The sequence below is a fragment of the Rhipicephalus sanguineus genome, chromosome 2 (assembly GCF_013339695.2).
Source record: "Rhipicephalus sanguineus isolate Rsan-2018 chromosome 2, BIME_Rsan_1.4, whole genome shotgun sequence".
NCBI classification, from domain to species: Eukaryota; Metazoa; Arthropoda; class Arachnida; order Ixodida; family Ixodidae; genus Rhipicephalus; species Rhipicephalus sanguineus.
Genome location: NC_051177.1, coordinates 99,086,539 through 99,111,206, shown reverse-complemented (window position 1 = coordinate 99,111,206; position 24,668 = coordinate 99,086,539). Strand labels below are relative to the sequence as shown.

At 46.1% G+C, this 24,668-nt stretch overlaps 1 protein-coding gene across 1 annotated transcript in view; it reads right to left on the bottom strand.

Annotated features, from left to right (window-relative positions):
* Nucleotides 1-24,668, bottom strand: part of LOC119381775 (Down syndrome cell adhesion molecule-like protein Dscam2) — a 194,016-nt gene that overhangs the window by 12,272 nt on the left and 157,076 nt on the right. Inside the window, 8 exon segments of the mRNA XM_049412891.1 lie at nucleotides 3,472-3,559; nucleotides 3,561-3,640; nucleotides 4,413-4,544; nucleotides 6,164-6,312; nucleotides 13,547-13,694; nucleotides 16,879-17,055; nucleotides 17,655-17,774; nucleotides 19,276-19,560. Coding sequence (XP_049268848.1) covers nucleotides 3,472-3,559; nucleotides 3,561-3,640; nucleotides 4,413-4,544; nucleotides 6,164-6,312; nucleotides 13,547-13,694; nucleotides 16,879-17,055; nucleotides 17,655-17,774; nucleotides 19,276-19,560 — 1,179 coding nt within the window.

Here is a 24,668-nt window from a genome sequence, read left to right as displayed (position 1 = left end):
CAACTTGAACGGGTCTTTAAGTGCGCTGTATGCCCGAGAATATAGCGCTTCTTTTAACCCTGTACGTTTCTTAGCCTTTCTGGTGGTGATTTCGCAAGTAATGCCCTCAAAGGTTAATTGGAGCTTTTCTTGCATGTAGTCTTACCAATACAACAACGCTACCTCCAGAGTACTTTATCTATCAAGCTTCGTATTAAATGAATGCATCGGCAAACAATGGATCCCCGTCGCTAATTTTTGTGAATAGCAGATAATTGTATACGCGCATTATAACGGAAGCTTGCGTACTCGTAGGATTTGACGAGGCAAGTCAGAGAAGGAAGTGTTTGAGGAGAGAAAACAAAAGCTGCCATTATTCCAGTCACATTCCAGTCTGTTATTTCGCATCATTATATTACTATAAGTAACTGTGGCACTTTATATAACCGTAGCGCTTTTCATACTTAGAAGAGATTCTCTTCACTCGGAAAGTTTGGGAACATAAGCATGTAGCGCCATCTCTCGGCTGTGCCCCGCCCTAACTGCATCAAAACTATTCAAGAAATGACTACTTTAGAATGGGCTTGTTGGTGCTGATACAAGGTGAAAGTTGTGGCGCACAAAAAAGACACGGACAAAAAAAAGCGACGACAGGGCGAAGCGCATCATCCTGTCGTCACTTTCTTTGTCCGTGTCTTTTCTGTGCGACACAAGTTTCACAATGTACTTACCAAAATTTACGCATATTTATACGTACTAGAAATACAGCGGGACGTATTGGTAAAAATCCTGTATAGTGTTGCTCAGTGTGCACAGGTTCCCAAGTCATATGTGCATATTACAGTGCGGCACAAGCTGCTCTTAGGGACGGTTTTGTCCTATATCCGAATGCCCCGGAAACCTATGCGTCTTGTGATGCGATATCGCAATTTTACCAGAATGTTCCCGTGGATCAAAAGTATATAAGACTGTGAGTCAATTTTAATAGCTTTTTTTTAGTTTATTAGATGTGATTTCTTTTTTCACCTATTTCACCTCGAGTTAGCTTGGCGCACAGCCGCCACACATACATGGAGCCATTTGCACGTGCACCAAAAGCATGTTGACGCTCAGTAGAAACAGCTATATATATAAATGCTTTACACCGCAAGATACTAGGAAAACGGCAAAAGGATGATGACACGAATTTAGGAATGCGAAAAGCAAACAAGGCAAGGAAATCTCAACTCTGCAAATATGTTATCTAATACATACCGTAAAAAAAAATAAAAGATCCATTTTTCGACTATGTACTTTACGAACCGAGCGTTCCTTGATTACTGAAGGATGATAGTATAAAGCGCGTTGATGACTATTTTTTTTTTCAAAGTCAAAGTCAAAGTTTATTTTCCATTCTGTCGTACAGAAAGAAAAGACTGTGAAAAAAAGCTGTGTTAAACAGCTTGACTAGTTCACAGCCCCATACAAAAAGAAAGCAGAAAATAAATATAAAGTAAAAAGTCGGAGCGGTAGCAGCACCGTGGTAAACATGGCGATATGGCACCTCACGGGCAGTGCCCCACAACAGGGCGTACACATTGCAGTTGTGATTTTAATACATATACGAACCACAGATTGAAAAACGAAATTATTACACTGTGTAGAAAAGATAAACATGATAATGCGATTGTCATCCAGAAACAAAAATATAAGACATATACACTGCATAAAAAGACATTATATAGATTACAACATTATACATTATATAGATTACAACCCTAGAAGTATCTACATGCAAGTGAAAAAAGCAAATATATATCTAAGACTTTTGATTTGGGACTGAGAGAAAAAATATGTAACTGAATGTACTATTGATTTAAAGATCAAGTATTATGCTGCAAATAATTCATGGATGTCGTGGTATGAGCAGTTGAATAAGTCAAAACCTTTTAGGTCACAATAATTCAGAAGAGCTGGAAGAGTGTATGATAAACGCTGTTTGCCGGAGTTTAACCGTGTTTTATCAACCTCCCACTTCTCTCCATGACGGGTGGGGTAGTTTAGATTCCTTGCACGCAGGTTGGCTAGACTGCGTAGATATTTTATGTGCCTAATAGTTTCTGATCTGAATTTTCGGCTTAATGCATAATTATATAGCTGGTGCACCTTAATTATTCCTGAGCTACAAAATAAGGGTCTAGTGGATGCCACAAAATGAGCATTGAATATATGCCTAATACATTTTTTCTGAAGCATGTATATTTTATCAACATTAGTAGCCGTCGTTGTACCCCACACCAATTGACAATAGTTTAAACGAGAGTTAAAAAGTGAATGATATAGCAAAAGCTTAATTTTTTTTGGAAGCAAATACCGAATTCGACCTATTACACCTGTTACCTGAGCTAATTTTTGCAAGACATATCCCACATGATAATCCCAGGTCATGTTCTCAAAAAAAATTGTGCCAAGACATTTAAAATTGTCAACAATCTCAATTTTGCGAGTACTCAGTATTATATCTTGGTGAGATGGAATTATTTTGTTCTTCGCTCGAAATATAACAGCTTTTGTTTTGTTTTCGTTAATACGCATAGCATTTGCTTCTGACCATCTTTCTAGCGTTTTCATTGTTTTGTTACAAGTTTTTATAAGCTCGTTAATGTCATGCCCTGAAAAGAATATACTGGTATCATCGGCATATATGATATATTTAGCCTCGTTGGAAATATTTATGATATCGTTAAGATATATGTTAAATAATAGTGGCCCCAATATACTGCCTTGCGGCACACCACATAGCACAGGTTGCACACTGGAGAAAGAGTTGTTTATGCATACAACTTGTCGTCTGCTTGATAGGTAAGAGTCCATAAGCGATAGGGCCTGGCCTCGAATACCATAGCAATGTAATTTATTTAGCAGTATTTTATGATTTACTAAATCAAAGGCCTTGGAAAAATCGACAAAAACGCCAAGAACGAGTGCATTTTCTTCGAATTTTGTAAGTATGTACTCTTTTTGCTCCAGAAGCGCTAGTTCAGCGGATTTATTTTTTCTAAATCCATACTGAGCAGGCGTAAGTAAATTGTGCTTTTCAATAAAACTTGAAATTCGAGTATGTAGAAGTTTTTCAAGGGCCTTTGAGAACACAGGTAAAATCGAAACCGGTCTATAATTACCTAAATCATTTCGATCGCCTTTTTTATAAAGTACAGTCACTTTTGCCACTTGCATATTGACAGGAAAAACGGACTATATTGTGATGTTCCTTTCACTGAGCATTAATTTCTGTTTTTAATGCGGGGAGTAAGCACCAGCTTTACGTTCTCATATGTTCCATCTGATATTGCTACATGAAACCATTGTACTATTCGTAACAGTGGCGCTTTTAATGCTTTCTGATGTTTACATCCGTCATTGGATCATTTTTTAGCATCCTTAATGACAGTGCGAGTGTACGTGAAGCATCTGCGAAGACAAAAAAAAGCACAAACAGCATGAAAAATATACCTTCTTCATCGGTAGTAACCATCAGCGAGTCGCTGAATTCGCTGAGCCCGATGGCGTTTTCTGCCCTCAGCCGAAACTCATAGGCGGTCATTCGGTCGCAGCGAAGTAACCACGTACGAAGTCTCTGTCGCATCGATCATCGACACGCGCGAGTCGCGCTTCCATGTGCCTGGAACAGGACATGACCGATGAAAAATACGTAAATACGTTTTCAGTGTGACTCAAGGATTAATATGCCATGTCCAATGTAAAGAAGCATTCAAGATATCGCTGCACAACACAACGTGGGTGCACCACTAGAGTAATATCCCTCTGGGACCCTTGAGGTATGAATAAATTAATAAAATATGGACATAACATACTTGTCAAAATTAAGTACAGGTAATACTACGATTTATTGACAAGGTTACTACAGACGCAGCGCATATTGTCTCTCAGTGCGAATTTGAGTCATAAGTGCAGGTATGCGCACTGATAATTTCCGTACGATCTTCTCGTCTTTCAAGTCGACGTGGACAGGAAAAACGAAAAGAAAGATTATTTTTTAAGCCACCTAAAATACTCGTCAATATTCATAGAAGTTGATTGACATTTATGAGCACGACTGGCCAAGATTGTGGATCTCCATTACCAAAATGCAGGGTATACGCGTTTAAATTTAATGGTGCCATATTATGTGTATACAATGTGAACTCGCAAAGGCTTTTTATGCCACTGTGTCAAAATTAGTGTGTGGTTGCTTCTCGAATAAAGAAACACACCAATGGTTAACATACTCGTGGTCATTGGTATTCGGCTTGCCTACCTGCGATATTACTGGTGTTTATAGTATACAACATAGCGTGTAAAAATGTGCGAGACACACTGGAAGTCAATGGCGCTCGAATTACATCGTAACGTATTCGCCACCTTATTTACCGAGAAGCAAATTTCGGGCCTACCGTCTCTGTGCTTGTATTCCAGGCGGTACTTTGCGACAGGGCTGTTACCAGAGTAGGGCGCTGTCCAGGAGATTGTCACAGAACGACTCGTAGACTGGGACACCTCGAGGCCTCGAGGTTTTTCCGGGGGTTCTGGTAAAATGTGTGCAAAAGTCAGCTACGAAACCGTCTTTTATGGATAGATCAGTGTTCTCGCTACAACATGGAGTTCGACTCGCACTTCATCTAAATTTGTGCAGCTATAGTTTGGACTCAGTCTTTTAAGATGATACATTCGTGTGCACGCATTCGTTCGCGTGTGTTTGAGTGTGTGTGTGCGCTTCTGTGCGTGCATGTGTGCGTCCGTGCGTATGCATGTGCGTGCGTGCGTGTACGTGTGTGTGCGTGCGTGTGTGTATGCATGTGCGTGTGCACGTGTGTGCGCGTGGTGTGTGTGTGTGTGTGTGTGTGTGTGTGTGTGTGTGTGTGTGTGTGTGTGTGTGTGTGTGTGTGTGTGTGTGTGTGTTGTGTGTGTGTGTGTGTGTGTTTCCAGGGGAGTGTATACTCCGTTTCATACATAATGTACAACACTGTAGAGGTTAGGGAGACTCCTTGCAGTAAATGCGTGCGCACCAAGAAATAGTTCAAGGTTTTCCCGCCCATGATGCGATTCCTTTTTCTTCTTTAGACACGGTAAGACATGAAGATGTTTCGTGTCTTAGAAACAAACAATGTCCTTTATAGCGCCATCATATTTTTTTATATCTCTTAGCGTTTCGTTGTTCTCGGTTTTTAGTACTTTATTTGGTGCCGGTCACGACGCCTCACGCGCCGGCTCGTGCTCGGCTCGCACGAGCATTTACAACCACGAAAGCCGACCACGAGACTCACGGAGCTGTACGTTTTGATGGCCAAACTTTTTGCAAGATTCAACAGCGTCGCATCCGATGTGTGAAAAGGAGTATCGAGTAAATTCATAAAATGAGGCTGTAACAAGCCTAAACACAATAAAAATAAACAACATATCTTTTTGCCCATACATTTTTACGTCATTCATTATGACTAGAGTGCTCTTGCTACGGAAGTCATGTGGAGGTGACGTGTCGACATGGATGACTTTAGAATAACGTCGCTACAATAGCAATCATTGCTCTATGAATAATGCTTAAACTAGGGGTCTCAAACACGCTGCCCACGTGCCGCGTGCGACCCGCGGCTTCACAAGGAATATGACGTTTCTGACTTTGTTAAATGGTGCTCGCCTTATTTACTCGCCTACTGCGATTAGTAACGCCTTGCTCGGCAAAGCTAGGAAGAAAGGACTGGTCTATTTTGGTCTCAAGCACTCCATGAGGACTCCATGTGTTGAAACACAACCGTGAAACAAAATGTCGACATTTCAGAATCGACGTCCAAATTTGAGTCGTTCTGGAGATCGCTATTGATGTGTTTCTCGAATCCTGACGCCAAATTCCCCTCAGAAACGGTCCAGATATGAGATATGGTAAATGCGTTCTTTCAAATGACAGCGTTAGCTGACAATTTGCTCCACCCCTTCAAACCTTCTTCCACGGCCCTGGCCCTTGCGAGACTAAATTTCGCGACTGCGGCCCGTTAGCTGAAGTAAATTTGAGACCGCTGGCATAAACCATCATAATATGGAGGGTTCCCAGAAAGCGTCTTCGGCACAGACGATGCTACACATATCACTAATTATGTAAGCATTAAACGCATGCCCTAATGGGGCCATCGGTGGACACACACGCACCCACCCTGGACGACGACCTGGAAGTTTGTGTCGTCCCTGCCGTAGGCGTTCTCGGCGAAGCAGCTGAACAGCGAAGAGTCCCTGCGGTCGACGCTCGGTATGCGCACCACGTACTCGAGGGCCTCGGCACCGGGTTTCTCTTCAACCACGTACCTACGACAAGGTGTTTAGGGTGGTAATCGTAAAGTGTTAGAGCAATATTAATGCAAGTTACAAGCAATAAGCAACGCGTTTAGCGAGTGTGATCAAAGCTAATAATAATAGTTGTTGGGATTTTACATCCCAAAACCACGGTATGATTATGGATGAATGGACAGAACTCTCTTTAAAACGATCTATTTAAACGTGTTTGGGCCACTAGATGTCCGGGAACCCCCTATCCTACATATCTAGGCATGCCCGGTCCACTAGCCACGGCTGGTCATCCGAGCCACCTGGGGTTCTTTAACGTGCACTTAAATCTAGGCAAACAGGCCTCTAGCATTTTGACTCCATCAAAATGCGGCCGCGACGTTTCGGGTCAGTTCCCGATTCCGCAACAGTGGGTCAGTTGTCAAGCTCCATGACAACTAGATGATCTCGGCGAGTCTGTGATCAACGCTATATTCACGTTCACACGAGTGTATTCGAAGCGTTTATGCATCACCAATGCATTGAAATCACGTCTAATTAACAACCTAACATCATACAGACAATTCATGGAGCTACTCATATTGAGAAACCGCTTAAGCTTTCAACCGATTATATAAAGACCCGATCTTAATGCCACCTCTCAAGACCATCTCTAAAGGCCAACCCACCACCACCTCTTGCTAGTCACACCGTCTTCGCCTCGTTAAGCTTAAACGAGACAAAGACATCGTGTAGGAGAAAATGCAAGCTTTTCCTTAATCCTTTTACTTGAAAACTCCTTAATGTGGTACTGACACAAAATTTCGCGGCCGAGCTAGCCTGCGAGATCGATTCCCGCGAACATGTGTATATCATCTGCAAAATAAGACCGTTGAATCTGGCGAGGAGGACCGGACTGGCAACCAGCGATTTCCTCCTTTCTGGCTCGTGCGCGACGGCGCGGAGTGTGCGGGCTGGTGCTTGGATGAGTGGCGTTTTCGAACAGTTTTTGCGTGTTTTAGGCAAGGAGGTTGGTTTTCAAGTCGACCTGCGGATTTTGTTCTCGTTTATTGCAGTGTCAGCCAGTGAAAGGTCAACGGGAAACCACTGTGCCGCTTTGGTTTTCTAACAACTATAAAAACGAAGCTGTTGTCAGAAAAAGTATGCGACGTACATGACCAAGCGCGGAGTGTTTGCGGTTGTGCGCACTCTTCAAGGTACACCGTTTGTGTTACGTTACAGGTTCTAAATCGGCAAGTGCCGCAATATATCTGGAATTCCCTGTGTTCCACACAGTCAAATGTCAATCGGATATGGCCAGATTTGCGAACAAACATAAGCGGTCAAGTACGGCCCTGTCCGGTAAAGTGCAAAACATCTAAGTACCACTGAGTTGCCACGTGAGTTGTTTTCGCTTCGTTTTATTGTTATATTTCAATATGACGTGTTTTGTCTAACAATTAGCTTCGTAGCTCGGCTCACCACGGTGATCAGTGCAGTTGATGTTTACCGGTATTAGCACGGACGAGAAATCCCTCACTTCGCAGCGGGCAACCGGCATCATGCATTTAATTTGTGCTCCATACCGGCCTTGTAAAATCCGAACATTCACTGAATGCTACATGAAAAGGATGTGGCGAGATCTTTGTCGTGAGTTAACAACTTCCGTAAGACAGCGGGGTGTATCGTATACGATGAGCCATATGGCGCCGAAAAGTAAAAAAAAAAAGAAAAAAAAGAGTTCTGTCACTTCGTGTGTAGAACACCTAACTTAGGAAGACAAATTTTCACGTGGTCTAAAACTGTGTCCGATATACCACGTAGTTAATTCTCTTCTAAGCGCGATACAAAAACCACCTTGTTACGCTTCTCTAGTTTTTCTTGAACTGCCAATTTTGCTTCTTAGCTTTGCGAACGACAGCAAGATTTCTGCAAAAACAGTACATCTGGTAGATGAAGTTACCAAAGAGAAAAAACGCGAATCACCTCCGATGCCGATCAAAGGCTCGGGCCCGGGCGCGCTTCGTGCCTCACCGGCAGAAGATACTCTCTAACCATCTTCATCTTATCGCCGCCGAAATCCAATAAAATATCACGACTCTTAAAAGAAGAAAGAAAAATAAGCGCGCCGGCATGTCAACATCAGCATCGTTTTTATATGTACCCGCACATCTCTGTAAACAGCTCTAACTTCGTCTACACTGGTGGGAAATAAACGAGCGAGTAATAAGCGGTCACCTAAAAACTGAGGAACAAGATAGGCAACTGTTCGCGAGCAACAAAGAGTTGCCGTCCGCGCCACGAAATCGAGACTGCGTGCTCACGCACAACCGCATGTACGAGTGGTAGTTAATGCGACAGCATAAACACAACGTGAATAAAAAAACAAACTAAAAGATTACAGTCCAAGAAAAAATATCATTGTATCTGCTAAGAGTGGCAGCACTTGCTTGCCCTGCTAGAACAGGTCGAAATATTTACGCGGTTTTCCGATAGACAGTTCCGAAAATATATGATATCGATCACTTGCGACACGTTCGCATCGGCCGTATATTAACATCATTGACCCTGAACGGATCAAACCGTTTCAGGACGTCCCACAGTTTCATTTCCTACGTAGACCGCATCACTTGATACGAAATTCAGTGCACCAGAACTAAAAAAAGTCACAGTTTCGCCGCAACGGCGAAGCAATGAATGCGATAGCAATAAATTGGAATGTAACGCGAAGAACGGAAAGCAGCTCGAAATTGCCAGCGCGTCGCTCGAGCCCAAAGGACGCACGAAAAGAACGCACACAGGACGAGCGCGAACTATCATGCGTCACAGCTCGACACTGGAAGCGCACTGCTCAAACATAAAGCAGGACGCACGAAACGAACGAATAGGTACACACAGGACGAGCGCGAACTAACTGTCCCAGTCGTTACTTATTTCCGTTCGAACAGCGCGCCCCTTTCGCAAACTCGGCCGCTGCAGCGTCGAAGCGACCTTCGTACGCTCTGTCACTTCAGCGCAGACATCGCTGGGAAAGCACAAGACATACAACCCCCCGCTCCCCCGCCAGCCGCCCCCTTCTTTCGTCGATATAAGAGCACGAAGGCGACCACGTTCGCAGGAACGGGGCCACGATCTTTAAAGCGCGCCACGCGCGGACATCGCGCCATCTACGTGGTAACTCAGAAAGCATACTGATGTAAGTGGTGTATATAAATTGCTCGCCGTTAGCGGGCTGAAAGACGGGGCTCTTCGTGGCCTAACCGTCTAACGCCACGCGCTGAAAAGCGGGAGGTCGCCCGTTCGATTCCGCGCGTCGGAAAGTTTTTCTGAATTATTTTTCTTTGTGGCTTTGATATATATATATAGACATATACGGTGCATGACGGCGGCGACGGCGACGGCAAAAATCAGCCGAGACTCTCTATATAATTGCTATTGCAATAAAAACCGGCTGTTACTGCAGCCGCACGTATACCTTCCATACAAACGCGGAGCTTCGCACATGCCTGTGGGTTGCCAGACCAGAGACGGCACCGCCCGCTAGGCAATACGGCGGCGCCCACGAAAAGAAAGGTCTATAGCTTGGAAGGTATTTTAAGTGAATTTTGAAGTTTGCGTGAGCGATCGACACCCTCGAGCTACTGACACCATCAAAGGTGACCCTCGGTGACACCTTATCTTCCCTCACGTGATCACGCTGCAACAAGTTATGGTCACGTCATAGCCGCCACTTTTTTTTTTTTGCGCGTTCGCTAAAGCAGCCTATACTTCTCGGCGGCTGCTCACGAACCACGCGGAAGTGCGTCACCGTTCTGTGAGCTGACGTGATCGAGCGCTGCACCCTCTAGGTGGCGATAGTTGCACCCGGAGGCTTGTCTGTTTTGAAACGGAAACTGACACCGTTTGGTAATGAGGAGCCTGCAATTAATTATCTGTCGCGCGCTGCAGCAAACTATATGCCGTGTTATGACTAACAGGCCCCCAGCAACACACTGCAGCAAGAAAACGCGAGGCCAAAATATTTGTGTCAGTACCCCTTTAACAAACACGTTCTCAGCTCAAAGCTGACTTCTTAGAGCTGATTTGTAACATCCAGTAACTCAAATTTGGGTGTTGTCATTTTTATATTCAACCTGTCGACCGGGTGGTGAGCTTGAAAGCTTAAAGCCTTCTGCGTGCTATTGGACACGGGACCCCCCCCCCCCTGGAAAAGTTGGTGCCACCGTCGGCGTGACACTAGACTGCCTCCGTGCGTGGGCGCAGGCATCGAGGCACACTACATGACGTGCTTGGCAGGATCAGCGGCAGTGTCGTCTGCTTCGGGAGCAACGGCGCGCGCTGTAAACGAAAGTTTAGAATGCCACCTGCGCTGTGATTCTGATGAAATGGGGAGGTTTCCCCCCTTCGGATGTGTGCTTGACAACACTTGAAATCACTGCAATATGCAGTCGGTGTCTTTGAAGGCGTCTTATATGGTCGGCCAGTGCTCGGTGCCGCAGTGCAGGACGTAAGAACGGGAGCCTGGTGCCTGCCTTCACACGTGTCCTCAGGGTAAGAAGCTGCGTGAAGCTTGCATTGCGAAACTTAGAAATGGTGGACAGCGATCGGCTACAGCACGCGCGTGAAGCCAGCACTTCCGCGTGGAAGATTCCTACTTCGGCGTGGGGCTGCGATGCTCGGCGAGTATCAGAAAGCGCTCCCTGAGACGCTCGCTCGTGCAAGCTGGCCGTGTAATGACGCCTTTCTCCTGGTCCATGTGTTGCCCTCCTCCATATCGACCTCAAATTTAGGTTGATTCTCTAGCAAAATCAAGTTGGCCCATCCCAAACTTATTTGTTTTCGACGAAGCCGTATGTATTCCTGTCGGAAAAACACCAGGCCTTTTGCGTTATATACACGATTTTGCCAGCGAAATGGCTGCAGAACTTACGAAACAGTGTTGCCCATTACAACTGTACATTGCGGTCTCTACACCTTGTTTTTACCACGCATTGCAGCTACCTGCTGCGATAACTTATCTGTTTTTTCACTGCGACTCGAGCGCATGCGGGTCCTTGTCTAATGTCGTTGTTTCGAGAACTATATATACCAGCGAACGTTCTGATATTTGTTCGCCTTCGCGTTGCAGAATGCCCCATGTTACGCCTCGTAGACTTGTCCTAACAGCAGTCGCAAAGTCGCAAACCTTTGGTCTATGCACGTTTTGATGCCATAAGATATGGCAAGTTCACTGGAATGGAAAGGTAGCGCTAGGAATCATGCTAAAAAAGAACGCACGGCATAGCCTCTTGTTTGTCTTAGCCCCAGCCAATGAATGTACTGGAATGAAAAAAAAAGTCACAGTTTCGCCGCAAGGCCGAAGCAATGAATGCGATAGCAAGAAAAACCGGCCTGTGATGGACGCGCTGCTACGCTGCATAAACATCTGCCCGCCGGCAGCAACTATACTCGCGGACAACTTTTCTTGGCAATGAAGCGAAGGCTACAGAGCCACAATGCACGTATCCTACCGCTAATCAATGTATTCCCACAATTGCGTCCGTATTTTCTGCGTGAGATATATAAAATACTCCTTCATTTTCTACATGTAGCTTTTTGAGACGGAATACAGCGCTCACAAGCGAGATATATGTATCTTTTACTTTATACGTTGTAACTTTGCGTTTTTGCGTGCGTGGAAAAGTCGCGCCTTTTACCCGTACCTTAGACGCTAAGCAGCGTTTGTTTGCGTTGAAATGCAACGCTAGCCATCACTTTCCACGGCGTCATGAGACGCGCGCCAAACCGGACAACTTCGCGTAGCAGTACATGTGAAGACGCTCCGCCCTGTAGCTTTCCCTTCATAGCCAAAAAAGACAGCGGAAGGGCAAGGTTCTCCCTGCGCAAATATTAGAAGAAGCGAGCGAGCTGGCCGACGACATTTAAATGCGCCCGGTTAGGCACGGAGGCGCGCACATGAAGGCTCCCTACGCCCGACGCCCGTTGCGCTCCTCGCGCCATCTCGCTGGTAATGAAGAAACGCTTATAAGCGCCTGCCGTCTCTGAGTCCTGCCAGCAGTAAAGGGTGTGTATATAACGCTCGCCGTCAGCGAGTGCCCGCCTTTCACGCAAGAAGCGTGCTTGGGAGTAAGTACTCTATCGCGGCGAGCGAGCGCAATATGTGTTCTCACTGTAACGTATTCTGTAAACAAACGGCACCTGTAAACAATTCTGTGCTTTCTTCTTGTCCAAGACTGTTACTTTAGCTGTATAAACTTGCCTCGTTTCAAAAGTATTAACAGAAATTTCCAGGAGGGCTTCCGCGGGGTGTTTTTGTAGGGCGCTGACAGCCAAACCTATTAGGAGCGCGCCGGCGTTATCCTATCTATAGTACACAAGAGAGGCGCTTCCAATAGAGGGCAACTCGTCGCCCCAAATAGCTCGTTTTCATATCGAAGATGTCGTTGTGTCTGATAGGTCGATTAGATATCCTAGAATCGCTGGTAAAATAGTGCAACTTACGCATTAGGTCTTTTTTTGTTTTTTTTTTATGTAGACGTGTTAGACGTGGCATAAACACTCTAGCGGCATGCATGCTTCCCTTACCACCTGCCCTAACAGCACAGGATATTCACGTGTGAACACCTGCGGGAAGTCTAGCGAATTTATAATACATTAAGCTGAAAGCCTTAGATGACCCATCAAACGCGAAAATTGACCGTCGGCGTCAACACCCGTGGTGCCAAATTCATCGTCACGTGACAACGTCACCATATAATGTCATCATGAAGTCGTCACGCCACTATGGCGTCACATAACGTGATGCCACATGATGACGTCATCACACGATATCGTCGCTTCGTCAAACGTGGGCCATTCACGAAGGCGGTGCAAAATCAGGTGAGTTGCAGAAATCTTGGGATGCCTCCAATCGTGAAGGCAGTGCAGAGCCACATTAGGGGCAGAAAGGTTTCGGAGGGATACGGGGGAGGATCAATGCATTGAATGAGATGTAAAAGAAGTATATAGATTTCGCCTTCGAGTCGGCCTAGGCGAATGCATAAGCAACCCTGTGAGACATTTTAAATTCTATCGGGAGAGTTCTAGGAATATCGCTTTGTTCAAGCAGCGTGCAGTAGTAAGGAAAGCCAATCTAGTTAGTTGGTAGGAACGCATTGTGGAATAGCGCAAAGACACAGGGACACTTGCCTGTGTACCTGTGTGTTTTTGCACTATTCCACAAAGCGTACAGTAACCCTGCATCCAATTCTCTCCTTCCACGAAAGGCAGTAGGTACCTGGGCTCCAACGCAGGGCTGAATGCGTGCCGGTCTCGCAACCACGTGACCGTAATTGGCGGCTCACCGACAGCGCGACAGGTCAAAGCAACGTTGTCGCCACGACGGACCGTGAGAGCATGAAACTTGCGCTCGAAGTGCGCCGCCACTGTTGGTTAAGAGAAAAGGAAGGAACACAAAGTAGGTAATGTTGCCCACGTCCACTGATATGTTTTTTTAGTGCATTTAGACGTCTCCTAACAAACATTTCATGGTGCACATGTAACATACAGAAGAAACACGTGGAGGTATGTAGAGTACTCACGGACTGAAATGCGAAAATTTAGGCCTAAGTATTGCACGTACTTTCGTTTCCAGGGCCTACAGTTCGTGTCATATCGGCGTAATCTTGACTCGAACAGTTACATAAGAGCCAATATTACCTTAAGTGGCCAGATTTGCAGCGAGATGGCGCAGTTAGCACGTGCTGTTATTCATTTTAGTCGTTATACTAAAAAACGATATCTCGTTTCAATCCGTGAGTACTCTACCTTAACGCCCAAATTTAGGACGCAGCCAATGGGCGAGAATAGCGTCAGTTGAAGGGGCCCTGCGACGCTTTCTTCAGCATGGTCAGAAAACGCTGCCGATCGGTAGTCGAGGCTCCCGAGAACACGCGAGCCAAACATAGCGCAGCACGCGGCTTGGGATTTACAATAAATTCTCAAAGTCAGCTAAGAATTGCTTCCTCTTCTCTCGACAAATGATGATATTTACTTAAGATCCCTACGTCATTGACTCAAGTTCCACGCCACTGGCTGATTTGAACATGGCGTGCTCGGTAGTTACTGCGGCCGCCGCAAGTGGCCGCCACTTACCCGCGCGCACGAACGATCGCACTGAAAGTACGCCGCGTGTTCAAATGATGATGAGTGGGGCGAAGCTCCGGAGGAAATCATCGGTAAACCGTAAATCGTTTGTGTAACGCCCCATCAATCATCATCATCATATATATATATATACATATATATAATATGGCTTGCAAGCAACGCCAGTCTTACGGTCCAATGTTAGTGTTAATTCTTCGGCATACTCATCAAAGAGTAGAGAGATGGGGGTCTGTCTTTCACCGGGTGCCACGTGGAGGCTATGCATACCCTCGATTAGGCCTAGTTCCGCCGCGGTTGCTGCCGCCGTTTCATCGCCGCTAGTAACGCCGCCATTAGCACCGTCGTCAAAGAGCATAGAATGAGTCATGGTGTTGAGTGCAATCACTGCCTGCATCGGATCTTCCAGGTCGGTAACCTCCGGTGCCGGCTCGATCTCGTCGTCATCCACGTCACCGTGATCGTCCATGTGCACGAGGCGATTCCAATCCATTTTGATATTGAGGTACTTGTATAGCGGAGACTGCTCCAGGTGTTTGAGCCACTCGTGCACGTGACGTTTCTTCACGAGTCCCTTCTTATACGATGATTTACAAACGAGCCGGCGCTTGATATGAACGTCGATGGCCGCATCGTCCGGAACGTTTCGCGGTAGGCACTGAACTGTGTTGGGGACGTATATCGGAACGTTCACCACTTGCCCCTTGATGCCGTATTGACCGCTGCCGTGCGTCAAACGCCTGATGCTCATGAACGGTAACCGAGGAGCGATCAGGCGTTCTTCGACCAGGTTGAGCGGGGGCAAGTGCTCGGGTATTGCCGGGTATCTGTAGCCATACGTGACGCTCATCGGAGACACCTTCCCCGCCACCAACGAATCCTTGCAGCTGGAGCAGATCTTGTACTCACTGTGATCGCTGATGGCGGGGAACTCGCGCTGCAGCACGGCGATGGCATTGGCGCGAGCCTGGTCCTTCTTCATGGAAGATATTGGGACTAGATTGTTTGAGAACGACAATCTGTCGCACACACCACAACTATCTCCGAAACTGTTGTCAAGGAAGTCCCGCTGGAAGCACGCGTCGGCGCCTTCGGGCAGAGCCCGCCTGATGCATTTTGCAGCCACTTCACGTGCTCTCACTGCCTTGGGCTCTGCCGGCCGGTACGCGCGCTTTCTCGCCGCTTCACGGTTCTTCACATTTTGAAGATCCGATTCGCGCCTCAGCTGTGCAGCTTCGGCCTCGCGGGCTCGAACGGCGGGATCTGCTTCGCGGCGTCGACGTGCAGCTTGTCGAGCAGCTTCGACCTCGCGGGCTCGAACGGCGGAATCTGCTTCGCGGCGTCGACGTGCAGCTTCGGCCTCGCGGGCTCTCACCTCAGGATTCTGTCTGCGAGCGCGCGCTGCCGCCGCCTTCCGTGCCCTCCGTTCCGCAGCCTTGTCTTCCATCTGTCGACTCCGAGCGAAAGAGAAAGCGCGCCAAGAGGGAGCCTCATGGTGCGTTACTTCTGAAATGTTGTCTTCGGGCGTCGTTGAAAACACGAGACGTATTAAAGAAGAAAGAACGACACACAGGCGAACACGCACGAGAGTCTCACTCGTCAACGTCTTCTTCTTCTACTGCATACCAGAACGCGCGCTTCTCACGAACTAGAGGTGGCTACTACAAACAAACAAACGGAGGATGGACAGACCCACGGCATAAGGAGCTTCGCCCCTAAAAAAAAGTGCTCAAGGTCACTAGGCGTGCGTGAAGTACCTCCTTCCCCCGTGTCATCTCTCCCTGCTTAGCTTCCAGCGCTTTCGTCGGGTCGAGAGAAGAGAGAAAGCAATTACAGCGTACAACAAATCTTTGTAACTCCACTCATACTGGACGGATGCTAAAAATGCAGCGGTCGATTCGTGAGGCAATAAGCTCCTTCAGTGAAGCCATTCCATGGCTACTTGGAAAAGTGTTGCAGCGCCCCTTTAACCATCAGCATGTATTTCTGTAAACCATATTGGAAGCAGTCTAAAGACAGCAAATATTTACAGCAAGCTTTATTGGGAATAAGACAAAATCACAAACTCCAGTCTGTAACATTATACTACACTACACCTTACATATTCACGAATATCGCGTTCACGTCTATCACCGATGTAGTAGAAAAATAGACATATTGTGCGGAAATTCTATGGCATTAGGATCGTGCAAGCGGCCACAAAGAAAAAAATAGCCGCCTGGCAAAAGAGATATGGAGTTGAATTGAGCTCTCAAAATATCGTGAGTGCTCGTGAGTGCACACTTTCTTTTTGTCTAACTTCGATTGATTTTACTAATTCTCTACCCCCCCCCCCTCCTTCCAAGAAAAACGCTGCTAGAGAACGTGAAAAGATCACTTTCTAAAATCCATAACTTTTGTTGACCCCAGAGGAAAGCTATGAATCTTGTGCAAAATTCAGAATATTCAGATTCTCCATATGCCTACCGTGTACGTCGAGCTTGACAACAGTAGATATGCCAGGTCCGACTCCGTTCAATGCCTGGCACATGTAGTGGCCAGCGTCTAAGCGATCAGCTTCACGGATGCTGAGTGAACCATTCTCCAAAATCTGGACGTTGGCGTTGCTGATAATCACCGAAAACTCTCGGGCACTCTCTGTTCCTGAAAGACAGCGGAACCAGGTCCAAATTATTCGCATCATAAATGTTTTGCGCAAAACCACGTCATAAACCTAACCTTTTGCATTGAGTTTATAGAGAAAAAAGTGAGAAAAAAAACATGCCGTTGCAGTAAAGACAAAGTACAAATCAAATTAGGATGCAGCTGCCACTAAATAGATACGATTTACTGCATTATAGAGGAGCGGGACTAATTGCGTAACAAAGAAAGCGCTGGTTGTGTTGCACGTGTCAAGAATGCTGAGCCTTATTTGTGTAATCAAATAACTTCGGCAGGCCATTTATGTTTCATACATACACAGACATTGAGGGTGAGTGCGAAAAAATACGGTTTTCGTTATTTTGGTGCTGATTTCCTTGTTTCTGACAAATCACTATTGGGAAATTTCGAATAATCTGGCTTTCAGAAGCGATAAATAGAAGTTTGCTTGACTCTGTTGAGGGCAGCAAAAAAGTGAGGTAAATTTTGCTATCGCGGATGACCTTCTCATTGTGTTTACAGGGTTTATGTATACTCGTGCAAGAAATTGTTGAATATAGGGACAGTTCTGGCGAACTGACAAACATATTTTTTCTACTTACTATGTTCCTTTTTCCATCGGATAACGGGTACAGGAAAACCATCCGCCTGGCAGTCAAAGCTCACCGCTTGGCCCATGACGGCAGCTTTGTCGACTGGCTCCTGTCTCCACGTAGGAGGGACTGTGTTGAACAAACACCGCGTGGGAGCGTGCAGCGTTTCAAAAGCCTATTTGCTACGTGGGTACAACACAAATGTATACCTCTATATTTTATTTTTTGTCTCCGCACTACCAGCCCTGAATAGTATTGCAATCAGGGTATCGCATATAGCACGCAAATGTGTGTCCCGGAGCATCTTTTTATTTAAGCTGTCTTTTTTAGGAGATGCGCCCATCAAACTTTTCTTACACAAGTGCTCTCTCTAACGCTAAGGCTATCATACCTTTAACACTTACCGTCGCGCAAATGCGAATAAATAAGCACGGGGGCCCTTGTCGGTATGCATAGGAAGGCAGGTCGGCAATCTAACTCATTAGTCGAATGACTCAGACTCGCTCAGAGTCAGATCGAGCCATAAGTCGGAGTGTGAGTGAATCGGGTCAGTAATATTTTGGTGAGCTTGAGTCCGAGTGAGCCCGGTTGTGAGAATTTTTAGTGAGTGTGAGACCGGTTGAGAGCAATTTTGGTGAGTGTGAGTCCCACTGAGCCCTAACCGCAAAATAAATTTTGAGAGTGTGTCTGAGTGAGCTCCACATTTGTTGCCAACCCGAGGGAGGGGAGGGGGGGGGGGGCAAGCTTTACCGCAGCAACCCCTCCAACCTTTTTTTTTTTTTTGGTTGAGTCCGAAGAAGAACAAGCTTTGCAATGAATGCGAAAATGAAAACGAAGCAATGACGAGCTTCTCACAACCACCTGCCTTTGATACTCGGCTTTCCGAGAGTAAAGGTTTCCGAAAAATTTGGGGACGCTTAAGCTTCGCCTTTAAGAGTTGAACGCGATAGCAATATCCTGCCCCTAGTGCGCATTTCGAACACTACGAGTGTTTAACAGAATGCGCGCAATAAGGTGTGTGCCTTATGTAATGGGTAGCATGCCTTAAACCAGGAGCACTTATGCGCGAGAACCTTTTTCGAAGCTGCGATGCACCCACTACGTGGTCTTAAGGGAATACGCGCAGTAATGTGTGTGCCTTTTGTAATGGGTGGCTGTCTTTAAACCACCAAGTCGTTATGATATTGACGTGGTGTGACGCCCGATGGCAATGTACGCTTGTGCCACGCAATATTACTGCCATATTACATCTCGTACTGTGACACCTGTATACAGGACGCGTATTTTTAAGAAGCATCAAAGTTACTTTCAGTGCAGCTCCAAGCAGAGGCATGGCTGTGTGGTAGAACACCTGCTTGCCACGCAGACGACCTGGGTTCGATTCTCACTCGAACCCAACATTTTTATTATTTATTTTATTTGCAGCTTTTTCGATTTTTCGGTCACGGACAAGATGATGATTTTTCGCTCACAACCAACGGTGCCGACGCCGACGACGGAATTTCTGCGATACGAGCTCTTTAACGCTATCGCGTTAAAAAATTTCTGAAGGGGGGGGGGGGCTGTGCTCACGCCTATGTAACCTGCCAAGTAAACGGGCACAGTGTGTTCGAAGTCAAGTTGCACTCACCACGGACAATCATCTCTGCGCTGTAGTTGGACGACGTTGCTGGGTTTGACGCGACGCAGGTGTAGTTCCCAGAGTGCAACTGGCGCACACCAGTGAACGAGAGAAACGAGGTGTAGTCATTGGCCTTGGCAACCGATGCCTCCAACTCCGGATCCAGCGGCAGTCCGTCTTTCAGCCACTGAATGGTGATGGGCAGGTCGCCTTCGGAGATGATGCACGCGGCGCCCGCTCTTTTGCCCTCTGTCAGGTCGTCCGGAAAGCTGAAGGGACTCACGAGGGGAGGAGCTACGAAAAAGGAGTCGGGCTTTACTCCCATTCATACCTTCCCATATCCATATTCATAACCACTATCTATCTATCTATCTATCTATCTATCTATCTATCTATCTATCTATCTATCTATCTATCTATCTATCTATCTATCTATCTATCTATCTATCTATCTATCTATCTATCTATCTATCTATCTATCTATCTATCTATCTATCTATCTATCTATCTATCTATCTATCTATCTATCTATCTATCTATCTATCTATCTATCTATCTATCTATCTATCTATCTATCTATCTATCTATCTATCTATCTATCTATCTATCTATCTATCCATGATACCCTACGCATGGCGTGGGCAAATGGAAGAGTAAGAGAGAGAGAAAAATCCTGAGTTTGTATTATTCATGAGCATGGCGCACAGATATCTACACTAGTTTACTTAACATTTCCGTTCCATGCACTGTAAAAAGAACTGGTGTGGGTTTTCTGCGGAGATGAGCTTTGAGGTCAAGCTCCTAAAATATTCCTTCTGTAAAATAAGAAAAAAAAATCCGATCGTCAAGTTTACTGAAAGCACACTGCAGCAGTGGGATAAGAGATCATCGATTGTTTCCAGAAGTACATTGACTACACCATGTACGGACAGTGTAAAAACTTAGGTTGCCTTTATTACGTCGCGCTTCATTGCACTCTTGACTCATTAACACAGATATGACAAACCACTGTTATAGAAAAGAGTTCGCGCACTTAGTTTGTCAAAAGCGATCCTAAGGACAATATCAAAACTATTAAACAAAGTCATGTTTTATGGCGGAAATCACTGAGATGTGAAACGTGAAGGAAATCGAATCCGCATTGATGGGAAATCCCAGGAGGCAAGAAAGAATTCTCGCCCACGAGTCAGCAAACAACAGAAATGCATTTACCATTGAAATACAAAAAAGAAAATCATTTCCTCAGCGACGCGTACGCGCAGAAGGCCTAATGGAACGCTCGCAGCTGCGGTAAACTTAAGAAAACTGCGCGTCGTACTATACGAAACCATAATCGATATAACTCCCAGTCTTGGGAATATCAAACCATGAGGTGTGAGTCGACGCGCATAAGCTCTGCATTTATGTCGCTAAGCGTCAAAGCGTTACAAGACGCAGAAAAAAAGCTACGTCGATGGTCCTTTTTCCTATACCAAATACCGAAACTCATAATTTGCATTTGCGGACGCGCGCGAGCACCACTCGGCACGACGCATTTCCCGCAAAGTTTGCACGGCGGCGTCTCAAGACAAATTTGGTCGCGCGGCTTGCTTCGCTTCGTCTTCATTTTCTTTCTTTATTTGCCTCGACAGCAGGCCCACTTCCTCATGGGACGGAAGCGAAAGGAGAAAAAAAGAATACTAGCGCATTTGCATATCAGCCGCTACCACATACCACATCTGCAAAAAAGCGTACTGCCGCTATTTTCAGCGTTAATATTGCGCTTTAGCGCTACATTCTTTCTCCTCCTATCTTCCTTCAGTTGCACGTGCTTGTACCTTATGTTTTGTCGGAGGCGCTGTTGATCATTTCCGCTTTTCGTATGGCAACGCCAGTATTATATTCACTCGGTTCGCGTTTCCGTGTTGCAATTGCGAAATTGAAAGCACGTTTCTCGAGCGTGGTAAATTGCAGTGCGCTTCTATCGAATGCTGGCTATCTTTCTTTTGCTTCGGAGTAAAACAATGGAACGCCGTAAAGTGCATGTTTATAGGTTTATCAAATGATGCGTGAAAACTCGTTGCCACGCCAAATGGATAGCTAGGGAACTCGATTACGAAATGGAAAATGCAATAGGGAGTGGAAAGCAATACATAGCTGGGGGTAAAAAAATAAATGCGAACGAAGCGGCGCAACAGCATTATTTTATTATTACTACCTTAATTAACAGCGATCCTTCCTTGAGCGTTTGCCTTTTCTGAGACATGAATTAATCATGTAATTATCATTTTAGAGTTCATAGAGCTTTTAGGAGTGTGCGTGCTGCTTCGTATAGTTGATCATAGGTCAAAAAAGTGGTACGCTCTTTTTGTGTGTGGAAAAATAGGACGAGAAGTGGAAGACAAATTTACTAAGCAAAGCCGATCACTCCATCAGCCGTTTCCCGTACAAGTGAGGTTGAAAGAGCTTCTGAACTGAGGTATTCAGTGAATAAGATAAGTAGAGGCCGGATTTCTAGGCGTTGAAAGAGCTCATTTTAGGCGCCAAAAATAGGCAGGCAAAACAACGTTTTCGGCTTCCAATATCGTAAATATAGACACAATAAACTTTCACATAAATGCAAGTATTATAGGAAAACTAAAATGTTATTGCTTCAGATGGCACAAAAGCGCCAACAGTTGAACACAGCCTTGCAATTGTGCTTGTCGCGCACGGTTCGCAGAACACGGTCTCTCCCATGTTCTGCACGGTGAGTCAAGTGTGGACTATAGAATCAACACACTCTTGGGTGTCTTTTCGGCATGACTGAGAAGGGCAGAGCAGAAGCAGGTAGCCAGATCGCTAAAAGACCAGAAGGGAGGGATTCCTCTTACTGGCCGGGTCGAGACGCGTAGAGCCAATTGCTCCCCTGGCAGTCAACCACTGGCGTAGCCAGGCGGAGTTGGCGGGGGGAGGGTTCAACACTATCCCCCCACTCATTTCCAGTTTCGCGTGTGTATATATACACGCGCACATACAAACGCTCACACGAACGTTACATAAAGTATAGCTGAATCCTCCACCCCACCCCACCTCCGAAAAAAATTTCTGGCTACGCTAATGCAGTGAACACCTTAAAAAGTAAATTACAAATAAACAAAAACTGCGTACAGATCACATTTTTCTGTCTTTTCCTTTCGCCTTTCCGCGGGTTCGCATTCGCCAACCGCTCGCGCCATGTCAGCGCAGCGGCGAATGCTCGCTGGCGTGTCCCACTTCACTGCCGCTAGCGATTGTTTCCTGGAGTTGGTTTACCTAGAGGACTAGGTTGAACCCCCCAGAGTTCCGAACAGTGAATGTTGCGTGGTAACATGAATAATGGTGTCAAACTGCACCCGGCAGCGAATCTTGAGGCTAAACAGTGTTCATATAAACGCCATCTTTGAAAATGGGCATTTATAGGTATCTTTAAGCCTTTAGGCACGAACGTCAAAAATAGGCATTTATAGGCGCTGTAAAAACAATTTAAAAGCCTTTGTCAACCTCTAATTTATGCTCATATATCAAAATGGCGCGATAGGAGCGCAAGGAACAAAATAGGCATTTGCCTAAAATCCGGTCTCTAAATATAAGATGTTCAAACACAGCCACAGCTTTATACTCAAAAGTGGAGCGTCCATAGAATATAAACACTGACCAGCGCCTCCGCCCCCCCCCCCTACCCCGTTGCTCGAGTCTCGAAGCTAACGAACTCCACAATTGATGCAAAAATAAAAAAATGAAGCGATGACAGATGACGTCCTTCTCACAAAGGTCCACCATTGGTCAACGTCTTTCTTGGGTAACGGCGGAAAGCAACACCAGGGGTCCTTGGTAGCGATTAGCTTCAAAAGACATGCGCAGCCATAGCGCTGCGCATTAAATATGACGTCAAAGATCTCACTTCTAGATGACTCAGGCAGGGGCGCTGCATCTCCACCGCCCCCCCCCCCCTCGGTCCTCTTCCTTTCTGCGCATGCCTATGAAACTGAAGCAGAGCCGTAACTGAACAGCGTCAACACGATAGCCATTGGAGATTTCGTACATTTGTCGTTGCCGCAACGTATTTGATGTATTGTTTCGTACTGCACTTGAGCCCCGCCATGGTGCTTGACTGCTGATGGGAAGAAGAAGATGCTTTTAATGAGAAGAAGGAGGAGAGGTCGGCCTGGAAAGCGGGTTCTAGCCTGCTACTCCTCACGGGGGTAAGGGGAAAGGGGAAAGAAAGAGAAAGAGGGAGGTGTGATGATAGGCGACGATGGTATGGCAAATGAGTCACTGTACACACTGTTTTGCACGGGGACAGGGCACGCGCAATTCACGCGACAGGGCACGCGACACGGCACGCGACAGGGCCCCCCGGACAGGGTCGCGGGATTGAATCCCGGCCGCCACGGCCGGGATTCAATCCCGCGACCTGCTGATGGGAAGGTCGCGGGATTGAATCCCGGCCGTGGCGGCCGCATTTGGATGGAGGCGAAATGACTGAAGCCCGTGTACTTAGGTTTAGGGGCACGTTAAAGAACACCAGATGGTCAAAATCTCCGGAGCCCTCCACTACGGCGTCCCTCATAATCATGTCGTGGTTTTGGGACGTAAAACCCCAGATATTATTATTGTGCTGCACTTAAAGCTGCCAAGTATTCACTGAACACTCGTCGTGCCTTGAAACTAGTATTAGAGCGGAGAAAACGAGAACTTCATTATAAATGAACCTTAGACCACGCTACGGCAGGCACTGTCTTTTTCCAGCTGAAGTTTCTCTCTCATTATATCAGGTTTCAATCAACGTCACACAGTTTCATTTGGGCGAATACAAAACGCAAATGGAAAGGTGGCCTTGGAGAAGCCTCTCTTATGCATATATAGGCGAGTTAATGACATTGCCTTACATCAGAGATTCTAAAAGTGCTACGTCAGAGTCATTTCCTGACCAGACGCTACCTATCCGTTTATGAACACTTCCGTTTTGTTGGACGAGTACGGTCTTACGGCGTCTTCTGCAGCCATCCTCATTTTATTGGTCGATGTTCACTTGAATAATCTTACACAAAAGAAAATGCATCTATTCTGTTACTTCGAGAACCACGACTGCTGTAATAAAATTTAGGGAAGGTGCGGGACATCGAAGACAGTTTCCGGGTTCAAACATAAATAATTGTGATAAGCTCCGAGTCTGTTGTTACAAAAGAAAAATCCTGCTAAAAAAAAAATTCGCAAAAACCTGCACATGTTAGCACAGCGAAAACTGTCAACTGCCCAGCTTGCATTCGATACAGAATTACCGCCGACAGTGCAGCTTCCTCTTGTGTGGGTGCCCAGGGCATAAAGCTTGTGCGACAAGAATCGCATATGTGCCGTATACGTATACCAACAAAGCTTACTCAGTCGACTCGGCAGTGGAG